General features: G+C 34.9%; 1 protein-coding gene across 1 annotated transcript in view; it reads right to left on the reverse strand.

Moving 5' to 3' along the window:
* LOC149133442 (von Willebrand factor-like) overlaps window positions 1-14,602 on the reverse strand; it is a 32,528-nt gene that overhangs the window by 10,018 nt on the left and 7,908 nt on the right. The window contains exons 5-9 of the mRNA XM_089359093.1: window positions 14,194-14,335; window positions 11,544-11,803; window positions 9,403-9,643; window positions 8,174-8,302; window positions 6,281-6,401 (exon numbers count right to left, since the gene is read on the reverse strand). Coding sequence (XP_089215219.1) covers window positions 6,281-6,401; window positions 8,174-8,302; window positions 9,403-9,643; window positions 11,544-11,803; window positions 14,194-14,335 — 893 coding nt within the window. The remainder of the gene's footprint in view (window positions 1-6,280; window positions 6,402-8,173; window positions 8,303-9,402; window positions 9,644-11,543; window positions 11,804-14,193; window positions 14,336-14,602) is intronic.

Raw genomic sequence — 14,602 nt, forward strand, 5'->3', positions numbered from 1 at the left:
AGTGTGAGTTGAGGACAACTTCACTGCTATTTCCACTGCTATAATTACCACCTCTCCCCACACCTCTATTACTCTTTATCAATCATTCTATCCCCATCTAACCTTATGTTACTCTTCACTCTACAATTAAATATCACATAAAACTAGGATAGACTTTTAAGACATGTGGTCATGTACATACTTGTATGTGTGAAAATGCTGGGTGTTAGGAAGGGCATCCAACCATAGAAACCATACCAGAACAGACAGTGGTGCCTGGTGCAGCCCCTAGCCTTACTAGTTCCAGTCAAACCATCCTACCCATGCCAGCATGGAAAATGGGCATTAAATGGTGATGATGATGATGATGGTAAATGCTGGGTATGAGGGTGGAAATTAACTCCTTATATATTTTGAGAAAAACACCAATGAACGTAAAAGCCAATCTTTATACCTAGGGCATACCTGACCATAGAGCCTTGGTCATATTGCCTTGAACTAACAGAGACACCATAGAGCAGTGATGACTATTAAGCTTCGAGGTCACAAAGTAACCTCAATGGTGCTGGTGCCACGATACACTGCACCTAGAATACACTCACTATCTACAGTGGCAGCTGGTGTTCTGGTAGGCATTCAGCTGAGTAAATGATGTCTATATGGAAAGGAGATTTTAAAATGATGATGATGATGACATACATATATACACACACAATCACATAGGTGCATATTCATGTGCATATGTGAGTGAGTATGCTTGTGCATATATGTATTTATGTATGTACAAATATCTAAATATTGTTTGGGATTTTACTTAAAGAACAGTACAGACCTTTGTTCCAACCCAACATGTGTGTGTGTGTATTAAGAGCAGTATTTCTATACCTTTCTAAAAACATTTTTCTCTCATATTTTTGTCCATTAGATTTTAGATTTCCTACTAATTTGAATCTATACAATTCAATCATAGCTCCTTATGTAAGTACTCTCATTCCATCTGAAAATAGCATCTTATATGTAATATAAATTCTGTTTGTGTCTCAAATTTCTGGAAACCAGATTAATTGTAATAAAAAATTATAATAAATATCTGTAATATTTAATGTCGGTACTGAGTTTAATATCTGAAGATTTTGAATATTGCCTGTGTTTCCTTGGAACTATGACTGTAATAATTCTATTTGTATTCCAGAGTTTCAATACGCTTGATCTTGCATTAGAAATAAAGATTCCACATTTAATTGCAAATTAGGGTTATTAATATGCCTAGGACAATCACTTGGAGAGATGAGAGAAAGAATGGTCAATTATTGAACAGAATCTCAAACAGCACATAATCAATATTGATCTTACCAGTCTTGGGAACGTGCAAACATAGGGACTAACCTACCCTAGACTGCCAAAAGAAAAAAATAAAATGTGGAGCAAAACTATGAAGGGTATGGTTAATAGTCCATTAATATTTCAACTGGTCCCTTTTTAAGTTTATTTGTGGAGACAACAATAAAATAACATGGGGTATGAACACAATCCTTTCTGATATAAGTTGAAGGCCTGAAATTTTGGGGGTGGGAGTTAGTCAATTATATCAACTCCAGTACTCAATGAGCGCTTATTTCCTCAACTCTGAAAGGATTGGTGAAAAGCAAAGTCAGCTTCTGTAGAATTTCAACAGATAACATGAAGAACCCTACTGAGTATTTAGTCCACTGTGCTCACAATTCTTCCAGATCACATGGGGACAATGATATTTAACCCTCTCGATACTTTTATACCCAACACTGCCCTTGGTTCTATGGCACAAAGCTTACTTTCTATAAAATGATCTAAATTAAAATCTTCCATCAAAATTTCACCATTTTTCTTATACTTGTTTCAGTCACTGGACTTAGGCCATGCTGGGGCACCACCTTGATAGGTTTAGTCAGTCAATCTGACCATCACTTATTTTTAAGTCTTTTACTTATTATATCAGTCTCATTTGCTGAACAGCTAAGCTACTGAGGTATAAACAAACTAACACTAGTTGTAAAACAAGTCAACCATAGCTTTTGAGTGAATCTAATAAGTGGATGTTGAAACGATGGCTGATGTATATTTGTGTGTGTGTGTGTGTGTGTGCGTGCGTGTCCTTATTTGATATTATGCCTCACTCCAGTGATTCCCAAAGTGGGCAGTATTGCTCCCGCTAGGAGCAGTAGAAAGTTCCAAGGGGACATTGAAGAAAAGTGGGGCAATAGTGGAGTAGTGATTGATGTAAAAAGTGGGGCAATAATGGGGTAGCAATTCATGTAAAAACAAAATAGTGGGTTCATTAGGTTAAATTTTATTTGTGAAATACAGTTGCTTTGGATTTGCTTCAAAAAGGGGTCCATGTTTGTGATGGTTCGGACTGTGGTCTGGAGGTCAAGGGAGCAGCAGCCCAAAAAAGTTTGGGAACCACTGCCTTACTTGTAACCAAGCATCACCATCATGCAAGCAGTTTAGATATAGGTGAAGGTTGGTGATAGGAAGAGCATCTGGCCATAGTAAAATCAGCCCTAAAAAATCCTGTTTACCTTCTCCACGCATGCAAAACTAGTGAAATAAGGATGAAATAATGATGATGATATGCGTGTGCGTGTACATGCATGCCTGAATGTGTATATTTATATAGACACACACACATGCACACATATATTAATTCCTTATTGCCCACAAGGAGCTAAACATAGAGGGGACAAACAAGGACAGACAAAGGGACTAAGTCGATTACATCGACCCCAGTGCATAACTGGTACTTATTCAATCGACCCCGAAAAGATGAAAGGCAAAGTCGACCTCGGCGGAATTTGAACTCAGAACGTAACGACAGGCGAAATACCGTTAAGCATTTCGCCTGGCGTGCTAACGATTCTGTCAGCTCGCTGCCTATATACATACACATATATGTATATGTGTGGGTGTCTTATCAAGTGTCATACATAAAACTCTTGGACCTCGAGTCACTTTGTAACTTGTGCTGATTAAAATACAACATTTCTACTCATGTTTGAGTGCTATCTTTCCTGTTTATATCACCAAACCTATGACTTGTTGGGTACCAATAATACTATAAAACCCATATTGCCATATAAAAATTACAGATAAACAACCCATATAATATCGTTAACTCTTTAGCATTTAAACCAGCCATATCTGGACTCAAATGTTTTATTTTATGTTCAAACCAGCTACATCTGGCCTCTTAGACCTACTCTACAATGTCAGTTTAAAAATAAACAATTACTTCATCAAAATCTCAAAACTATGAGATATGCATGATTAATTCATCACAATGTGAATAAATAAGCATTTCATTTTGCACCAAAAGCCAATATAAGAGTTTCTCTCATGGTATCTACCACAGTATAGTTTGTTCCAATAGGACATACACATTTAAGTGGGTATAAATATTACCTCAAAGTAATCTAAATGCTAAAGGATTAACATGGATATAGACACTAGTATTTAGTGCCAATGGAATAAACCATCACCCCTTCTTCTGCCAATCCTTATCAACTCAGGCTGCTACAACTTCATTTAACCTTAAGTATGTTTAATATATTTGAACTTAATCATAATATAAAAATAGATAACAGATCTAATTTATTGCTTTATAATATTCATGATGTTAAGCCTAAGAAATCTACATGAATAACTTCAAAGTAATAATGATAATCCATATGCAAATGTATAAACTCTAAATTTCATCTTCTTCAGCATATGTTAGCCTATTGTAAACATTAATTTAATAATGATGTCAAATTGAATAATAAAATTGATTATAATATTAAATTACTATCCTTTTTAAATCTTGAAATGGATTATATATTATTTGGGAAAAACAAAAACAACAATGTATGAGTTTTTGTGATGTGGGTATGTATGTGGTGAAGTGTGTATTGGAGTATATGTGGAGAATATTTTGAGCAAAATACATTATAATACACATTTATATACACTGATTTCATTTCCAACATTCCTTCCTTATATGCTTGCTGTTTAATGAAATATTGGTTTCGAATTTTGACACAAGGCCAGCAAGTTTGGTAGAGGGACCAGTCAATTACATTGACCCCAGTATTTATTTTATTGACTCCAAAAGGATAAAAGACAAAGATGACCTATGCAGAATTTGAACACAGAACATAAAGATAGATGAAATATCACTAAGCAATTTGCCCAGCAAGCTAACAATTTGCCCAGCAAGCTAACAATTCTGCCAGCTTGCTGTCTTGTTGTTTAATGAAATGTTCAGACATTGTATTTTTTTTTTATGAAATTCTTATTTTCTCTATATCCTTTTTTGATTACTATTATCTATAGCAACCCTGAAGGGACGAGTGGGCAAAATCATTAGCATGCCAGACAAAATGCCACTAAGCATTTTGTCTGTCTTTACAGTCTGAGTTCAAATTCCACCAAGGTCAGAAATATTCTCTCTTGTTTTTCATTCTTCTACTCTTTATATGATCAACTTTCTGGATCCATTGATATTTTGATCTATTAACCATCATCATCATTATGATGTCCATATCATTATTGTGTTTAATTACTTGGTTATGAATACAATAATTACTATTGATATTTATAATCAAATAATTAAAGATTAACAGAGTGATTACAATAATAACTGCACATGTTTAATTATCAGCAGAAATAAATATTTTAAAATGCAATAATTTTGGGGTTTTCCAATGCTGATACATGCATGGTACTGTGGTTAAAAAGTTTCTTTTGCAACCATGTGGTTTCAGGTTCTGTCCTATAATGAAATACCTAGGACAAGTGTTTTTTGTTGTGCCCCCCCCCCCACCCCAAAAAAAACAACCAATGTCATGTTCATGAATTTGGCCAAAAGAAACTGTGTAGAAGTCATTGTATATATATATATATATATATATATATATATATATATATATATATATATATACACTCTCGGAGTGGTTGGCATTAGGAAGGGCATCCAGCTGTAGAAACTCTACCAAATCAGATTGGAGCCTGGTATAGCTATCTGGTTCACCAGTCCTCAGTCAAATCATCCAACCCATGCTAGCATGGAAAACAGACGTTAAACGATGATGATGATGATATAAAGTCTGTCATACCGGCCATGACGAAGGGAAATAGCCCTGAAACTCGAGTCACCTTTATATATATATATTTATATTTATATATTTATATATTTGATCCTTTATATTGAATACTCAATATTTCATCTACATTCCATACTTTCTTTCATGGTGCCATCCATTTTTATTTTATTTTATTTTATATTGTATATTGTATATCATATTATATATTGTATATTCCATATTCTATACCCCACATTAGTTCTGCAGGAATATAAATAAAACATAAAAAACAGACAGTGTTGGAACTCTTTTAAGCAAAATAATATATTCCTCTATACACAATCATACAAAAAAATCCACCTTTTTTGTATTTATTTTTACTCGCATATATATATATATATATATATATATATATATATATATATATACAGGGTTGGCCAAAAGTCACCTGAGAGTAATCAAAATTCCATAGATACTTAATATTCAATTTTATTTATTCATTCCAATTATGAATATTTAATTATTGAATATTGTGAGTTAAAATCATCATTTTTTTTTCAGCTTTTGTCTATTTATTAGCAAACTTTCATATAAAATAATTTTTTGTTTTAATCTTGGAATTAAATAGACTTTGATTTACTGTCAGGTGACTTTTGGCCAACTCCGTATGTATGTATGTATGTATTTATGTATGTATGTATGTATGTATGTATATATATATATATATGTGTGTGCGTGTGTGTGTGTGCGTATTTATTATTTTTAAGAAGTTAAAAGTTATGGCTGGTCATAGAGTGACCATTGTTTTCACACCCATAAAACATTTAGCAGTAGAGGTAACTCATCAGACTTGGCCATTTTGAGTTGTGTATGCTGCTAAGTGCTTTATAGGTGCAAAACCAATGGTCACTCTATGACTGACCATAACTTTTAGCTTCTTAAAAAATATATTACTGCACTAATGCTTTAGTATGCACTTCTTTTTTGGGATATATGAACTACTGACAATATATATATATATATATATATATATATATATATAGTTCATAAAAACATCATATATCAGAAAGAAGCAAACAAATAAGAGATAAAAGAAAGACTGAAACAAATAAGAGATAAAAGATGTATCATTTGGTATTAAGCTTTAGGGATTAAGTAAAATTCTTTCCTGAACTTGAAATAAAGAGAATGTAAAACATATTTACCAGCTTTCACATCCACTTTTCTCCAAGGTACCAATTGGATAGGCTCGTTGATCATTTCCTCTGTAGCAAGGGCAGTCTCCTCTATGGACACAAGATGATGTTGAAGTATCCCAAAGAGTGCCTTTAATAAAATAAGACAAATATTCATATAATATATGCATGTGTATATGTATTTTTTTACTTGTTTCAGTCATTAGACTTTGACCATGCTGGAGCAATGCTTTGAAGAATTTTAGTCAAACACATCAACCACAGGACCATTTTTTTTTAAGCTAAAGAGAGATAAACAAACCAACACCAGTTGTCAAACAGTGGTGAGGAGCAAACACAGAGACACGTACACACACACGTATATGTATATAATTGAACAACTTGGAGTCAACAAAGAGGAGTACAGTTGGACACTTATTCAACTATCTATTCACACACTACAGATGCCCCAATGCAAATCTGACAGTACATATAATACTACTACTGGATAGCACTGAGTGAAACCTGAAAGTGGACAAGCTTTATACTGTAATCTACTACATTCTTAACAGAATAAAACCCAACTATATATACTAGCAAATCTACCCATCTACGACGGAGGCATTAAATGAAGGAGGGAATTCATAACAGCAGTATGAATTGAGAAATGTGTAAATGGGCTTGATAGACTACTGGGTTATGTTTTAGAGAAATCACATTATTGTTGGTGATACAGCATTCTATTGCAGCTATATGACATATGATGACAATTCACTCCTGAACTGAAATATGCTCCCAGCCTCTGTATCATGAATGGTTATGTGAACCACTCCAAATGAAAGCCAGAGCTTCCTTCGACCACTACATAAAAAGTATTAAGAAAAATGTTATTAAGATATACTTGTATTTTAGTTGTTTACACTATTTTACGCTTGTTTATATTCTTATACATTCAAAGTTCACACATTTCCTTATTTAAATTATGAATCATATTCCTTTCGCTAATATCAATATGATTACAAAACTTCTTCTGTTTGATTGACACTAATTTCCAAATTACTAGAGTTCATTGTTTTACTCATAGTGAGGTATAACTGGCCGTGTGTAAACATCGGAGTGAGTGAAAATACACCTACACAATCTAAAGTTTATTGAGCCATAAGTGCAGTAATGAAATATGCTTAGTGGGTGCAAACCCAGGTTCAACTCTAAATGTTCAAGGCAATTTGATTGCCCCGCCAAAAATATTTGCAGGGAGAAGTGCATTTGCATGCCCTGTTCATGAGCATATGCACTGAGCAATATACTTAAAGGAATATGAAGATAATGGCAAAGGCATGGCTGTTCAGTTTAGAAGTTCCCTTTGGTTTTGGAGTCTGTCACTTTGGGCAAGTGTCTTCTACTATAGCCCAAGGCCAACTAATGAGAGGGTTTAGTAGATGAAAGCTGTGTGGATGCCAGTCAAATATATGTATGTGTGTCTGTCTATGAGAGAGGGTGTGTGTGTGTGTGTGTGTGTCTGTGTGTGTCTTTGTGTTTGTCCTCATATCTCTTGACAACCAATTTCAGTTTGTTTGCATGTCTGTCTCTATAGCATAGTGGTTTGCTAGAAGACTGATAAAACAAGTAGCAGACATTATTAGAATAAGTACTGAGGTCAATTTGTTTGACTAAAGTCTTCAAAGTATGGTCCCAGCATGGCCACAGTCCAATGGATGAAACAAGAAGTAAAAGGCTATTTTATCTTCATAAAATCTGGGTTTCACTAGTTACCATCAATTATACTTTATAAAATGACTTTAGCTAAAGTGCCACAGTCTTAGTAAAGTACTGCAACATTCTGCAGCAATAAAATTCTGTTGGGATTTTTTTTTTTTAAACCACTGTTCTTTGTTATTTGCAAAACCTATTTGTTAAAATCACCTTCTTTGCAGAAACAGCCATCAACACAAAATTCTTCACATTCTGCTTCAAAGCCTTCACTACCACAAGACTGACGACAGTTCTTACTGCATTCTTTGAAAACCATGTTCTTTGGACAGGTATGAGGAGCTGAAATATGAAATACAAAATACTGTAGATTTAAAAAATTTAAATTAAATTAATGTTTTAATCAATAGATTTCTTTATCTAAATATATTTAACAACTATCTCTTTCCTGGTTAAGATTTGAAAATCCAAACAATTTATTCCTTTATTAGCACAAAGATACAATCGGTGCTCATAGCAAGGAAACACTCTTATACTTCACCCTTTCTGGCATTGTACAATCTGCAATGAAAACCCTAAAAGTCCCTACAATTGTGAGGCCTCAATCTTTCACAATCAGTCCTGATAACCCCCGCTTACATAAATAACATTGCAAACAGTGCATTCCACAGATTAGTCTTTCTCAAAAAGTCAGAATTAATTTCAGCGCTGTTCTGTTCTTAACACCTACAAGGTTCAGGTAAAATTCCCAATGAATTATGGCACCCACGTTAACAATGGTACCAGCTCCCCACTCAAAACACTTAAACTGTACAAAAAAGGGTTATCTGACTGATGGGCGACACACGACTGCTGACCTACAGACATGTTCTTGTCTCCCTTTCAACAACGACTTCTCTCCCTCAGATCTATTAAGCTGCACACCACCTCAACTCATATTTATCCAATACATCCATCTTTCTTCCTTTCATTATTTCTTACTCTGTTTTAGTTTATATCCTGCCTCTGCTTCATTTCCTGGTCCCACTCCCAGTCCCACTCCCAGTCCCACTCCCAGTCCCACTCCCAGTCCCACTCCCAGTCCCACTCCTGGTCTCACTCTGCTTCAGTTCCAAATTGAAGCCAGTTCATTAATACTACTAATAATTTAGGGAAAGATACAAACATCACAACTTCCCACAACTCTCTAATATGGTTTATTAAATGAGCCAAGAAGGAAGGCTTTATGTGGTTGATTAACCGACTAGAAATAGCAAGCAAATCCCTCTCAAATCACCTGTTTTGAAACAAAGGATACTGCTGTCCATATTTTCAGGCAATATACTATATTGGGGTCAAGGCGGTATGGTCACAGCTGTGATTCCAATGGTTATAAGTCTATACTCAATCACGGCTACCTAGGGCTGTAAACTAAACAAGGTATTTCAATAAAAACTACTCACGACAAAATGTATTTGATCTCCATTTCATGATTTTGCCATGATGACTACAAGCTCTAGCATACTGCGTGGCGACCTCACATCGCTTATGGCTGCATTCTTGTAGACTATTCCCCAGCAAACAAGTGCACATTTCACGACTACACATTGCAATATATTCATCAGGTGGAACAGTGCTATGACATTTTTGGAAAACCACGTAGTCAAGACTAAAAACCGAACAAAAGGCTTCAACGTTGTCTGCCTGTTATGGAAAATATTAGGAAACAAGAATTACAGAATATAAATATAATCATCATCAAAAAATGAATTATTATTCAAAAAGGTGAAAATATTAACTCATCACATTTTACTTGGTTCGGTCATTTGACTGCGGTCATGCTGGAGCACTGCTTTGAAAATTTTTTACTTAAATGAATTGAACCCAGTACTTACATTTTTCTAAGCCTGATATTTACTCTATTGGTCTGATTGCTTAACTGCAAGGCTATGAGGATGTAAACACACCAACACTGGTTATCAAGTGGTGATTGGGGACAAAGACACAAAGACAAACATAAACACACACACACACACACACACACACACACACACATACACACACATTATTTTTCCTCTACTTGTTTCAGTCATTTTGACTATGACCATGCTGGAGCACTACCTTTAGTCCAACAAATCTACCCCAGGACTTATTCTTTGTAAGCCTAGTACTTATTTTATTAGTCACTTTTGCCAAACTGCTAAGTTATACACCAACATCCGTTGTCAAATGATGGTGGGGGGACAAACACAGACACACAAATACACAAACACACACACACACACACATATGACAGGCTTCTTTCAGTTTCCATCAACCAAATCCACTTAAGGCTTTGGTCAGCCCAGCCACATGGTTCCAGGACTGAACCCAGAACAATGTGGTTGGGAAGCAAACTTCTTACCACATAGCCACTCCTGCACCTATATACAAATATGTGGCTGTGTCGTAAGTAGCTTGCTTACCAACCACATGGTTCCAGGTTCAGTCTCACTGTGTGGCGTCTTGGGCAAGTGTCTTCTACTATAGCCTTCAGCCGACCAAAGCCTTGTGAGTGGATTTCGTAGACGGAAACTGAAAGAAGCCTGTTATATATATATATATATATATATATATATGCATATGTATGTATGTGTGTGTATATGTTTGTGTGTTTGTGTTTGTGCCCCCAGCATCACTTGACAACTGATGCTGGTACCTTTACATACCCGTAACTTAGCAGTTCAGCAAAAGAAAAATAATTTCTAGACAGATTGAAATAAGCAATGATTTTGCAATGATGAGCCAGAATCATTTTCCAATGGCTTAATCAGAGGATGACAAGGTTTCTGAGATTTATGGGGAAGAAGGAAGCAAGATCTCCTCATACTGAAGACTTGGTGAAATGCTTGCATCATGATGAGCTCTGCTAAAGGCACACCTGCCCATAACTCAACTGAACACAGCAGAGTCATTAGCATGTTGAGCAAAATGCTCAGCAGCATTTCATCTGTCCTTACATTCTGAGTTCAAATTCTGCCAAGATCAACTTTGCCTTTCATTCTTTCAGGGTCGATAAAATGAGTACAATCAATGTACTTAACTTATTTATGTAATCAACTTATTTATGTCCTCCCCTGCTAAAATTTGAAACGAATATTTGGGGAATCTGCTCATGAAGAGGCTGGCACTTGTTTTTGGTAGTGTGGTTTGGAGTATGCAGAGCTGGTCTCTGCGGTTATTAGTGAGGTATGTGAAATAGCTTGGCCAAGATCAAAGCTTGGCCAAGATCAAAGCTTGGCCAAGATCAAAGCTTGGCCAAGATCAAAGCTTGGCCAAGATCAAAGCTTGGCCAAGATCAAAGCTTGGCCAAGATCAAAGCTTGGTCTGAGCTTCAGATGTTCACTTTGCTGGGAACATATCAACAATGTTACATCACCAGTAATTTTTACACATACATCATCATCATCATCATCATCATCATCGTTTAACGTCTGCTTTCCATGCTGATCTGGCAGAGTTTCTACAGCTGGATGCCCTTCCTAACGCCAACCACTCCGAGAGTGCAGTGGGTGCTTAAACTATTAAATGTGGAAATCTAAAAATGATTTCTGATAAAACTTACTGCTTTTGAAAACTTATTCCGCAGTCTGACACAAGGATGGACTGAGTCTTCTTTTACAGATGGAATCGATCGTTGTTCCATTGGGTCGAGCCAGACATTGCTGAAATCTGCTTTAGTGGCAACTGGCTTCCTTACATAGTTTACAAATTCATTCGTTTTATTGCCATCAAATTGGCCACATAAACCACACAGTTTACCCAACATTTGTGGCGGAGCAAATGCATAAACACTGCTTAGTCCATCATATAATATTATAAGATCTGGCGAAAATAAACAATTAATCAGTTAGTTATTTAATTAAAAACAGAAATTACTGAAATAAATCAAATATACAGGGTGTCCACAAGGTCTGGGTACAATGAGTAAATAAAATCATAAAATAAACAATTAAATATAAGAAATAATAATTTCTTAAAGTATGTGTTAATCCCCATGTACCCAGACTTTGTGGACACCCAGTATATATATAACATTATACATCGGTAAACAATGAACTAATGAAGAAGACACAACGTAGTCCCTTCACCTGGTAGAAATAACAGCTAAACCTCATTTAGAAGTTACATAGCAAAATAGTTTAAGATGTGTATTGTCAATTTACAGATAATGAGAAATGCAAATCCATTATAGATGTTAAGTTATAGTCTTAGATATAATTCTACATTTACATTGTATCACTTTATCACCAGGTTTCATTATTGAACTTTCTTGGAGAAAATCACCTAATCATTTATATATAAGAATACTGATGGATATTCTAAAAAGAACAGTAACAACACTGACTGTCAAGTGGTGTTGGGGAACAGACACACACACAAAACATATATGTATACAATGGGTTTCCTTCAATTTCTGTCTACCAAATCTATTCACAAGGCTTTGGTTAGTCCAAGGCTATAATAGAAGACATTTGCCCAAAGTACCATGCAGTGGAACTGAACCTCCTGGATCTATGTGGTTGAGGAGCAAGCTTCTTACCACACCGCCATGCCTACCACTACAACTGTTTTAACCAAAGCTCTTATCGTGTGTAATATCATATATTTCACTACATTGTTTGTGTGTCTGTAATGGTATATAATGCAGAAATGGTACAGCCTATCACTACAAAAGTCATATTAGGATAATATAGAAAGATGCCCATAATATATACAATGGGATGCTGAAAAATTCCTGGCTTTGGGTAAAATAAAATACAGGAAGATCAGTTAATTATGATTTTATTGAACATATTCCTCTCTCAGATTCACACATTTATTGCAGTGGTCCTTCAGTTTTTCTAAGCCCTGTAAAAGAACTCAGAAGGTGGGCCTCCAACCAAGCCTTTCACAATACACTTAAAACCAGGAACTTTTCAACACTCCCTCATAGTAATTTCAAAGAAATTCCAGATGTATTAATTATATGACACACAATATCAATCTAAAAGGAAATGTATATTGAACCAATTAGTTTTAGTTTTGCAGTTCACAACTGAGATAACGGAGCCAAATCCTCTCTTACATAAAGACTAATGTTATATTACAATCATGAAGACCCAGAAATGGAAGAAGAGGGACCCTAAATAGATTAAATTAGAAAATAATATTTTTTCCCTAAATAACAGTGTAAACAAATAACCATGTAAATTATAATACAGGAATATAGATGGAATAAAAAGTTACTAAACAGGATGGTGATGTAAATAGAAGCTTGAATGGCAGTTGTAATAGAAATAATGTAATATAATAATCTTAATTTCAACTAATGGCACAAGGCCAGTAATTTCACGAGAGGAGATAAGTCAATTACAACCCCGGTGTTCAACTGGTATTGATTTTATCAACTCCAAAATGATAAAAGCAAAGTCAGCCTCAGTAGAATTGGAACTCAGAACGGGTCAGAAGAAATGCCACTAAGCTTTTTGTCCAGCGTGCTAACAATTCTGGCAGCTCACTGCCTTAAGTTAAGTTGACCATGGCAAAATTTGAACTCAGAGCATAAAGCCAAAATAAGTGCCACAAAGCATAATAATGATTTTGCCAGTTTGCTGCCCTCATGTAATAAAGTACTATTGCAATAATGATATTTCGTAATATAATAATACTGCAATAATAATATTTTGTCTTGTAATATAATAATATTGCAATACAAACGATGTAATAACTTTCTAAACAAAATTAAGCCTGGGATTATAATGTTTGTGCTATTACGAGGTGGCAATACAATGTAGATTGCTAAGATAATTACGATGTTATATGATAGTGTTGAAGTGATAAAATATTGTTGAATGAGAAGGGAAGCTGAATGAGAAGTTAATGTTAATGAGAAAATAGTGTTGAATGAGAAAATAGTGTTGAATGAGAAGATAGTGTGGAATGAGAAGATAGTGTGGAATGAGAAGATAGTGTGGAATGAGAAAGATAGTGTTGAATGAGAAGATAGTGTTGAATGAATGTGTTAATGTTATAATACTAAAAGATAATAAAATACATATGATACTGTCAGTGATATCATGAAATAGAGATTTAAAATGAAATATATAAAACAAGAAGTAAAAGATATACTGAATAAGGTAACTGGGGAAAGATATATACAAGTCAGGGTTATGTGTTAGGCACAATTCTATCTAATATTTTTCTGTCAAGTGAAAGATTCATATGATACTAACCATCGATTCCTTTCACAACTGTATAGTTGGCAATTTCACTAAGTTCCAAATCTCCGACTTGATGTGGAAGTGAGATGACTGAGCCATTGCTGTAAACTTTACCGTTTGGTCGCACACTGATCATTGTGTCAAAATTAGTAATCTGTAACAAGCAAACAATTTAATTAACCAGGTGAGAGAATTTATGAACAAACATTTTCTTCGTTATTGTGTTTTGGGAGGGTCACTGTGTCAATAATAATTACACATACACAATATCACTTCTTCATTGTTAGTCAATTGGTTAAAAATCTAACCAACTAACTAATCGATTGTCTGATTAAAGGTTGATTGTTAGCCAATGTTCTTCCATCACTGTTCATGACCTCAGTGACTTCTCTAATTTTCTCTATTAGATAAGCATATACTG

The sequence above is a fragment of the Octopus bimaculoides genome, chromosome 10 (genome assembly GCF_046866305.1).
Source record: "Octopus bimaculoides isolate indiv1 chromosome 10, ASM4686630v1, whole genome shotgun sequence".
Taxonomy (NCBI): Eukaryota; Metazoa; Mollusca; class Cephalopoda; order Octopoda; family Octopodidae; genus Octopus; species Octopus bimaculoides.